This window comes from Neolamprologus brichardi, chromosome 17 (genome assembly GCF_056152115.1).
Source record: "Neolamprologus brichardi isolate AB-2024 chromosome 17, ASM5615211v1, whole genome shotgun sequence".
NCBI lineage: Eukaryota > Metazoa > Chordata > Actinopteri > Cichliformes > Cichlidae > Neolamprologus > Neolamprologus brichardi.
Window position 1 is genome coordinate 26,117,687 of NC_142120.1, and position 10,903 is coordinate 26,128,589.

The following is a 10,903-nucleotide window of genomic DNA, read 5'->3' on the forward strand; positions in this document are numbered from 1 at the left end:
ACACGATAAAACCAAACAATTAGACAAAAACTAAACAAACCACAAATAGAAAATGGTGCATAAAGAAGATGTGTGTCTGAGTGTGTGCGTGTATGTGATACTCAATCGTGTGTGATAAAAAGCATCCTATTATTAAGATATGAAAAGAGGTTGTCAATGCTGTCAATTCAATTACAGCAGGTGAGGCAAATTCAGAGACAACACTGTGTGAAAAACAGTCCCCTGGCCACTAACTAAATTCTTTGAATTCTTTCACACTTGCTCAGCTGGAAATGCAACTGAGTTAGAGCTTCATTGGCGCTTGATGATCATTCTTGAAACCTCGTACTAAGGTTATACCTGTGGCAAAGCCTGAAACAATAAATGCTAAAGTTTGAATTATTATTTTAGGTGTAAAATGAAGATATTAGGAGAAAAATCAAGAAATCAGAACGCATACATCACATTTTAGGGCCACAGTATGACACTTTCTGATTTTCTATTTATTTTTAAATGTTTTATTACTAAAAGATGATGAAAACAATGGTGTGTGAGAACACAGTGATATTATTAAATGGTAAGAAAAGTTAAATTGCCCACATAGTCTATGCTTGATTCAAACTGTGTAAATAACTGTTGCAAAATTGCCTTTATTTCTTTTTTGTGCATTATAATGTATAGTCTGATATCTTGTGCAGTGTAAAACAGATCTTTTAGTGCCCTCTTCTGGCAGATCTACGTACGTACACGTAGATGGAGACGACAGCTTTTGGCCAATGGTGTGCCGCTTGACGTCACCGCTGCAGCGTGCTGGTAATGAAAGGCCAACAGCACCCCCTCAAACAGGGAGTAAACAGAGGTTTCTGTGGCGTTAGAGACGGGACTGACGGCGCACGAAGCTCGTAGTAGCTTTGACCTGATACCAGAAACTCCTCTGTTCACCTGTTAGTTCCTCTTCCGCCTCCGCCTTGTAGGGTGGAGTTGTTTCTACCTGGGTTCTGACAACAGACAGAATAACTATATTTGGATTCAGTAATGCCGTTTCAGTCTGAAGTGTTTTTTATCGACATTACAGTAAGTTTGTCTTTGATAACGCTAATTGAATCAGACATTTTGGCTACTTTGCTGACGTATCCCACAAGCTTGGCTTTGGTTTGGAAGTAGTACCTGCTCTTCGGGTGCTTGACGGGAAATATAAGCTTTCGTGTAAAATTACACGCTTTCTCAGCCTAGTTTTCATTTGTTAGTAGTTTTCATAATTTTCACTTTGGGGTGGGGTGGGGGGCTCTACGTCAGTTGTAGGCTATATTTCCTTGCCAACAGGAGCTAAAACGTTAAAGCCTTTTCTTTTTGTTCTTTTCTTTTTCCTGTTAAAGAAGATAAATAAAAACCTCTAGAGTCATACGTTTCATCCTGTAGTATGCTGGACAGTTTTCGTGCTTTTCAAACGTCGTTTTTGTGTTTAAGTGTGTCACTTTCCGTCAGCAGGAATGAGCCAGCAGCCGCGATCAAACCGGGGGCACCGGGAGAGGAACGGAGACCACCGGCAGCACAATGGCGACCGGTCAACACCATCCAACAGGTGCGCACTGCGTTCACCGTTGTTTTAAACCCAGACTTTGAAGTGAGGGAGACTGGGGCAGTTGTCTCACCATGTAATTCCTCAGATCAGAAACAAGAGTAAATACACTTATTACGCACCCTCATTAGGATTCTCTGCCCGTGGAAGAAGCGCAGGTACTTCATTTCTGCAGAAATTCCCAAGGACAAAACAAGTTTTTAGATAAGGGAGATGCTTTTTGAATGCACAGTGTTTTTTTTTCCTCCCTAAATCTGGATTTAAATCTCCAGCAGTAGTACTTTAGAGAACAACCATGTTTACATAGGTGTTGCTGGGTAAAAGATTGTAAACATGGACAGCATATCAGGGACACCTTGTTTGTCTGTATTTACAAATTAAAATACTTGTTTGTATCAAACATCATGTTTTACATGCGTTAAAACGGTATCAGCCTACATACTGCCATACACAAAATAAATGTTACTCTCGCTCCATATTTATCAAGCAATATAACATACAGATAAGGATAGCATTATTAACCCCCTCCCCCCCCATCAGTGTTTTATTTTTAACGGAGTGAATTTTCAACACACCATTTTTAAACATATTATATTTCTTGAGAAAGCATAGATTATATCTATTTGTGACACACAGTCACACAATTATTTCAAGAAACAAAACAGATGGATTTACAAAGTTATTACAGTGTTTCCAAGTGTCAAGAATGCAGTGAAAAATATAATGAAATTCAGAGAGAGCCACACAGTACAGAACAAGCCTGGCAGAGGTATGGTGTGAGCGACTTCAAAGACTCTGGAAAAAAAAATAGTGAGAGATCTGTGTGAAGGGCTCGGAACAACTGCCAACACTAGTAAAAGACTAGTAAAGACCAAGCTGGGAATTTTAAGCTCAAAGAAGACGATCAGTAGAACCCTGCAGCGGAATGGACTGCCAGGTTGGAAATCAAGAAAAACTAAACTTCTGCAGAAGATACACATTTAAGCCAGACTAAAGTATGCTGGGGAAACCTGATGAAAGAAAGATAAAGATGGCATAAAACCCAAAGAATCACAGTGGTGCAAGTATTAAGCTGTGGGGATGCTTCGGTGCATCTGGAACTGGGAGTCTAGTCAAGGTGGAAGGAATCATGAGGAAAGAAGGATATAATGAAAATTTCCAAAGAAAACCTCAAACATCAACAAAACTGGATCTGGGTCGTGGCTTTGTTCTCTAACACAACATCGACCCCAAAATATAATTCACTACTGTGAAGATCTACCTCCGGAAGACTCAAGTGAATGTTACTGACTGGCCTGCATAAAGCCCTGAGTTGAATCTAATTGAAAATCTGTGTGGTGAACTGAAGACCAACAAATCTGGAGGAGCTTGAGAGATTCACCAATAAAGAATGAGCTGGGATTGCTCAGCAGACGTGTGAAACTTGAACTGAAGAAACTTCTCGGATGAGAGGTGAAACGTCTTCAAGCAACTTAAAGAAGTCCAGACACTTTTCTTTCCAAGCTCCTTAGACTACTACAAACAACTGCATGCTGTTATCCAGCAAAAAGGAAATGACTGATATCCTGACTGATGGTACCAAGGGGAGCTAATAATTTTGATCCTGGTACGTTTTGTATTTTTGTGAAATAAATCTTTCTGTATTTCTATTTAAAATCTTCCAAGTGTTCCAAATAAAACCAGAATGTTTGGAAAAACTCTTTCAAACTTCCTTGCTCTTTTTAACAGCACTTGGGAAATTCTTAAACAAAAAAAAAATACATTTTCATAATAATTCTTGTATTTGTACAGACAGAAAATATCCCCTTGACTCTTTTGCTTTTGAATAGACATGTAAAAATGTCCATTTAAATTCAATTATGAGATGTTTTTATAATAATTTGATTATTCACTTGTTTAATGGTTTTTTTTTTTTTTTTAGCATTACAATTGTGACCCTCAGACTTCTTGCGTCAAAATGAATGTTGTAATCCTGTCCTTATTAGTGAAAAAATGTAAGCTGTACTGTTAGCGCAATTATTTACATGTCCTTTCATCAAAAGATAACATGTAGTCTGTGAGTAATGAAGGACACTGTAGAAAATGTTGCAGCTACCCTCAGTCTTTTCTACTTCTACCACTATGAATGTGGCAAGGGGAGCCCCAGAAGCAACAGAGGATTGATATTTTGTTGTGCGTCTGCACAAATATTTAACAACAACAACAAAATCATAAAAACGCTTTTGGAAAAGTTTGGAAACGTTTTGTTTAAAATGACTTTAACCCACTTTTCCAAACTTTGTTGAGCCCAGTCCAAGAACTTGAAAGATTTTTTCTTTTGGTCATGGACCAGACTTTATTAATACCTATGGGCTCTGCTGTGAGTTAGAGTTTGCAGTCTTGTTATAATTGATGAATCTTTTGCTTCTGGTTACATCAGAGTACAACCAAATGCTGCTCTCAATTCTCACTTGCTGGTTTCATTACAGTATATTATTGTATTAGTAAAGCAATCCCCAATTTACTCATGGTTCAAGCCTCAGAGATGTAAGGTTTTCAGAGGAAGACTGACTTGTAATTCATTATTGTTATATTGCTTTGTTGCTTTTTTTTTCCTGAGTACTTTGTCCACTGGTGCCATAAAAATCGGAATTCCAGTACTGAATCCAGAGTTCAGATTTGGCAGTGTATCAGGATTTGTTTTCAGAATCTTTATTGTCATTGTCACAGGTACAACGAAATTAAAAATGGTCCCTGATCATTGCATCATCCCTAACAATATCAAAATATAAATAAAACAATAAAATTCAATAATAAAATAAATAGAATACTTAAAGTACTAATAAGAAGTATCAACAAACATTCACATACATTCCCACATACATGCTTCAGTCAGCGCATAGATTAATACAAGAGTGGCCAGGATGTGAGGTATATTTTATGACGTTTTGGGCTTTTTTAAGACAGCGGGTGTAGATCTTCCAGTGTGGGGAGAGGGCAGCCAGTGATCTTTTGGGCGGTGTTAATGATCCCTTGGAGTGCTTTCCTCTGAGCCACTGTGTAGCTAGTGTACCAGATGCATATGCAATAGGTTAGAACACTCTCAATGGTGGCTCTGTAGAAGGACACCAGCAATCTCTGTATGATGTTATTCCTCCTGAGAATTCTCAGGAAGTACAGTTTCTGTTGGGCCTTTCTCAGCAGCTCGGAGGTGTTCGCACTCCAGGAAAGGTTCTCCTCTATGTTGACTCCCAGGAAGCGGAAGCGGAAGCTTGCCACCCTTTCTACACAGTCCCATTAATGAATAGTGGTTGGGTCTCTGCCTTTTTCCTTCTGAAGTCTATTATGAGTTCTTTGGTTTTTGAAGTGTTGAGGAGGAGGTTATTGGCCTTACACGATAATGACAGCTGCTCCACCTTGTCTCTGTATGCAGACTCGTCATCCCTGGAAATGAGCCCCACCACGGTGGTGTCGTCTGCAAATTTCATAAAGATGTTGCTCTGGTGGAGAGGAGTGCAGTCGTGTGTGTAGAGAGAGTAGAGCAGTGGACTAAGCGCACAGCCCTGGGGTGAGCCAGTGCTGAGATTTAGGGCTGAGGATGTGTGATGGCGAACTCTGACTCTCTGTCTAGGTGCTGTATGGAAGCCCCAGGTCTTGTAGCTTGGCCACCAGTTTGTGTGGAAGGATGGTGTTAAAAGCTGAGCAGTAATCCACGAAAAGCATTCGCACATAGCTCCCATGCTCTTCCAGTTGTGTTACGGCAGCATGGAGTGCTGTGGCTACGGCGTCTTCTTTGGACCGGTTTGCTCTGTAGGCAAACTGGTGAGGATCCAGGCTGCAGGGCAGGGCTGCTGTGATGTGTTTTAACATTGTTTCACACGTATCTTTCTAATTACTGCCTTTTCACAGTAGTTGTCAAATTGTGATTCACTCTATTTTAGTATAGAAAAGATTTATATTATTGTTATACTTGGAGACTATTAAAAAAATAACAATAATTATTAACAATTAGTCTTGTTCTCAGAAGCAGCTCGGAAGGAAATTTGGTACCTGGCTGACATCCCTGAGTCTAGTTCTGCTCAAGGTTTCTTCCTATTAAAAGGGAGTTTTCCTTCCCACTGTCGCCAAAGTGCTTTCTCATAGGGGGTCATGTGATTGTTGCGTTTTTCTCTGCATGTATTATTGTAGGGTCTACCTAACAATATAAAGCACTTTGGAGCAACTGTTGTTGTGAATTGGGGGTGTATAAATAAAACTGAATTGAAATTAAATTAAATGAGGAAACTACATGCTGTAGAAAGGTCTGTTGAAAGCTCCAAAACAGCATTAAAAGCACCTTCTTTTAAATTCATTTTGTCAGTAGGAAAAATATTCTATTTCTGCAGTTAACCATGTTTATAATTTTGTTATGACATTTAAAATGCCTGAAAAATGGACTTTCATGTCAGGGGCAAAAGGCTAAAAACACATGTTCCTGTCTCATTGGCCTTTCTGTCAGTGTTTCAGATTAGTTGGCTGATGATTTCCTTCATTGTTATCTTTTTCAGGTCCTCCTCATCACCCCCATATTACCCCCGAGAAGCTGACTCACATCCAAGTCATGCACGGGAACGAGTGAATCACAGTGACTCCAAATGGAACTACATTTGCTCCAGAAGAGGTAGGTCAGGATCTCCATGGATGTCCAGTTCTGTGCAAAAGCCTCAACTCTTTTTTATAGTTTGCTTGGAAAAAACAACAGTGATTTATTGAAACATGTCCAGAAGTGTATATGGAAATACAGTATATAAGACAAAACCAGTTTGTACAAATCTAATGAGCTTGAAAGTCAATATTTTGTTGTGAGCACAAATATTGACTATTATACATACTATTATATGTCTGTAAAATTGTAACCAAATTTGTATTAGATTGAACTAAAGAAATGGGAACACATCTTTCTTTATCTGTGTTTTTACAACAGGCTGCCAGTAAGAGTGTTTAAAGATATAATTTCAAATTTATTTTATCTGGAGTTAGGTTTCTTTCTATAAAAAGCATTCCTGTGGTATGACCTTGATTGGGACTTAATAAATGTAAAACCAAAGAATGACGTGATTTTTTTTTTTCTTTTTTTCTGAGAAAAATGAGATCCACATATGAGGACATTCGTAGTATAACGTCCCCGTATGTGGACATCAGGCCCTTGTAGAGCAAAATTTAGTATTTTGGTCTAGACAACCCAAAGTGTGATGTCCACATATGTGGACGCCAGGTTAAACATTTAGAGAAAGTCTGGCTTCTTGGAAGCAAAGTATGACGAAATGAGGAGTTGCTCAAGAGCTCTGCACAGTACTGTATGTGTGAAATAAAGCTGTAGCGTCTAATGGCGGCATCGAGTTTCAGTGTACTTCATTCTTTCTATGAAAACTGCACTGACCGGTTTTCATGTGTTTACTCAACTTTGTTTTCAGAGGTTAGGCAGAGGAACACTATTCTGTGAAGCTGGGAACTTGAAATCAGAGCCTCGCAGATTAGTTTTCTCCTGTGAGAACACTAATAAAGACCTCAAATGTACAGCTGAAGTTAGGTCTCAAGTCAAATAAAGTCTAAGTGCCACCATTATAGTTCTCTGAAGCCCATATGATGCATAACAGTTTATTGATTTTAGCCTCTTTAAAAATTTCAGTACTCGGGAGAAAAAATCAGTTAGGAAGCTAAAAAGTTCAAATGTCAATAACTAAAAGTACAAGTAAGAAGAATAAAAGTAGTATGATGATTCTTCGATTTAAGCCTCAGCCCTTAGAACCTGAGAATGTAAGACTCTGTAGCTTGGAGCTACACACAGACATATTTTAAAAGTGAGCATTAACATCTATAAATCAATTCTAACAGGTAGAGTAAAAAGCTTCAGTGCAACATTTTGAAATACTTAAAGCTCAAAGTGAGGGAGTAGCAGTAGTTGAGAAATCCTATATATAAAAGATGGACATCACATATTGGTTTTAGACTGAGCCTCTCACCCTGACCCTTGTTGTTGTTTTGTTCTTTTTCTTTTTGAGGAATAAGTGACCATAAACACGGTGATGGCAGTGTTAATGTTATGAGTTTTTGCTGGTAGGCTTGATTCACAAACAGACAGCAGCACATATACCTGCTGATTCGTGCTAAGTAATTGAATAATTAAATTATAAGATTTCACCCAAGCACAAACCTCTAGGATGGTTTGTAGCAACTATTCATGACATTTCTTATTAAACACATTTGGTGACTTGTTTGTTATTTTTGTTGTTGGGTTATTTTGAGTATTTTTAAAATTTGATTTAAATTGGTTTCAGTGCCAAGAGCTGAATCAAATGTAGTCCTAAACTGTATGTGTCCGAGCACCACTTCCAAACTTAGATATTTAATTAATGATCATATGAGGCAAAAAAAAAAAAATCAGGACGCCTCACCACAAAATGCTGGTGCTGTTTTTTTTTATTTTTATTATTTTTTTTATTTTTAATGATTTGAAAGATTGATTTCTCTGTAAAATGAACTCCAATGCCTGTTCTGTATGCTGACAAAGGTATCATCCTGATCTGCGCTGTGCTGACCAATGCCCTGGTCCTCATCTGTGTGGTCGCAGCTCAGATGGTTACGTCGGGAATGTCCTCGGCAGCCAGCATGGGCGGCTTCAACCTGAACTCCAACATCAACTTTGAGGGTACTGAGCTGCAGAAGCTACGAGAACTTGACATGCAGTACAACCAAATGAGGGCACCGAGCATCTATGGCGGCATCCCCTTCAGCCTCACCTTTGGAATAGTCTCACTGCTGTTTGTGGTGTCTGGGAACAAACCCCCCCACCGGATGTCGCGAAAGCTCCTGTTTGGAGCGCTGGTCTTTCAGGCGGTGGGCGCAGTGGTGTATGTGGTGGCTGTCGGCCTCTACCTGCACTTCATGATCAAAGTCAACTCCACAGATGTGTGCAAGCAGCGGGAGATTCTGTATTCACGGAACGGCTACACCTGGATGAACTGTAACGTGAGTGGGGCTGATGCAGCTGTGGCTCTGTTCGGACTCATCACCGCTATTCTGTACATTGCTGGCACAGTGCTCACTTTCCAGACCATTCAGCACGTGAAGCGTTACCTACAGGAACAAAAGCGGCGGGAAGAGGAGAAAAAGCAGGATCGGAACAACCCACAGAGGGCTCCGCTGTGGGCCGAGACCACATCTGTGTGAGGGAGACTTGTGTACTGTGGTTAAGGGGACACTTTAGTTTCTGCTACAATGACATCTGAACTGATTCAAAGAGGATTGGCTCCAAATGTGTAAGACTGACAGACGGATCACAGGACACATTTAAACTTACAAGTCTTCATTGTCCCCACATGGACACAGCTACTTTGTAGTATAAACTACTTCTGTGTTGCTGCCCAAAAGTGACTGTGGATCAGGGGACATAAACAGTACAGTGAGGTAGCACTAATGTGCTCCTGTGGCTCAGTTGGATAAAAAAAAAAAAGAAAAATTTTGCATAGCTAGAATACATTTGTGATTAAAACAGTACAGTCGAACACTAAAACTAATGTATGACAACTAAAGCTGCCTAGTACTTAGTGAATTTACTGTCGTTCCCTCAGGCACTGTAATACATGAATGAATATTAAAGCTTTTCCACTTACAGAGAGAACTAGAAATAAAGTGAAGACTCAGCCATCATTCATCAGCCCCACATATTGTTAGTTAGCTCAGAAAATGAAATGTATTATGTTGACTTTTTATGCACATTTTCTCTCATTTTTGTCAATTTTTATGTAGAAATTTTTGTATGTGTCTTTAAAAAAAAAACAAAAAACTTTTATCCAAATGTAACTTTCTGTTCTGAAATGTGTCAGTTATCTCAGGTAATGCTGAACATGACCGGCTTGTGTATTCAAGTAATTTAAATCGCTGAGCAAATCTTCAAATGGCCTGTTTTACTGTTGGAGATAGTTTTCTAATTGTAACATGTACACTGCTTAATGTTTTTTTTTTTTTCTACCAGTTTGCAGCATTTTATCTACTGTAATTAAACCGACTATGATTCCATTTAAAAGCTGAATCGACTGTCATTAGGGGGCAACAGAAGTCTGAGCGCCTGTCCTGCTGTTTGTGTTCCCCTGTTCTGTGCCAGCCATGACATCTCTGCTGTCACACAGTGGAGGGACACATACAAAAGGACAGCAGTGATGTAACTGCGCTGACAACACAAACTTGTCAAAATTCCCCAGAGTGATAAAATGACCCGACTTCTAAATTTACCATTTCAGACAGCCTGACCATCACAGCAGCACTAACAAATTTCTTCTTTTGGTTATGCTCTTTTAAGTTTGGATATTCTGGTTTTAAAATTGCTCAGCTCTGCCAACATACCCGTTTTAAGATAATAATAATAAGGCTGCAGATAACTCTTATTTTAAATATCAGACTGAAATAATTAGCTGACAGGAAACTGATGGACAAGCAAATGTTCTCCTGCTCCAATTTCCTGTGTTGTCAGCAAAGGGACGTGATGAAAAGCTATTAACAATTAAATATCTAAATTATATATCTAATAATAAAAAAAATCGTGATGAGCATTTTCCATCTTTAGAAATCAAGGAAAAAATGTGGTAGACAACAGTAAAAGTAATTTTACTTCTAGACAATTATTGACTTAATCTTCTTCAAATACACGGTGACCATGTATCCTTGGGCAAGATACTGAATCCTGAGTGACCCCAATGCATCGGTGTGTAAATGTAAGAAAATGAATATAAAAGCATTGCAAGTAGGGCTGGGCCATATCATACCGTTCACGGTAATACCGGTATAATGTTAGGCAATGATAAAATGAAATATCACGATAGAATATGGGTAAAACGCGCATGCGCAGTGCCTTTGTTTTCATACGCACATGGCGGAAAAAGCGTGGTGGCGAAGGAGAATGAGAAGGGCGGAAGCAGATCGTTGAATGAAACTGATGAACCAGAATTGGCTTGTAAAAATGCTGCAACTTCAGTGGTGTGGAACTGGTTTGGCTTTCGTCCGTCAGATACTCACCAAAGCACAATTTTCAGTAGAACATGCAAGCGGGCCGTCGTTATCGGAAAGAAGGGTTAGGGATCGGAAAGGAAATCAGTGGTATCGCACATCACTACATTACAGCTACCATAGACAGGAGCCTCGGCGGAGTAATATGTACTGTGCTTCAACATAATATTATCGTATTGTGACTTTAAGTTTTGTGGATATTATACATTGTTATGCTCAGGATATGTTGGCCAATTTCCACTGGAAATGCCTTTCGTCAGCAAGGAATTTGCATTTGCACTGTTACATTTTTATATAGCTTTAATGCACATAAAAAACAGCTGC

General features: G+C 39.2%; 1 protein-coding gene across 2 annotated transcripts; it reads left to right on the forward strand.

The window, feature by feature from the left end:
• Window positions 1-837: 837 nt before the first annotated feature.
• On the forward strand, window positions 838-9,580 carry si:ch211-191a24.4 (MARVEL domain-containing protein 3). Of its 2 annotated transcripts, none has more exons than XM_006797858.3 (4): window positions 838-1,053; window positions 1,465-1,561; window positions 6,085-6,197; window positions 8,088-9,580. In XM_006797858.3, the coding sequence occupies exons 2-4, from the start codon at window positions 1,470-1,472 to the stop codon at window positions 8,744-8,746; spliced, it is 864 nt and encodes a 287-aa protein (XP_006797921.1). In that variant the 5' UTR covers window positions 838-1,053; window positions 1,465-1,469; the 3' UTR covers window positions 8,747-9,580. The 2 variants fall into 2 exon arrangements, with proteins under 2 accessions (XP_006797921.1, XP_006797920.1); XM_006797857.3 differs by having other exon boundaries at window positions 1,468-1,561.
• The last annotated feature ends 1,323 nt before the right edge of the window (window positions 9,581-10,903 follow it).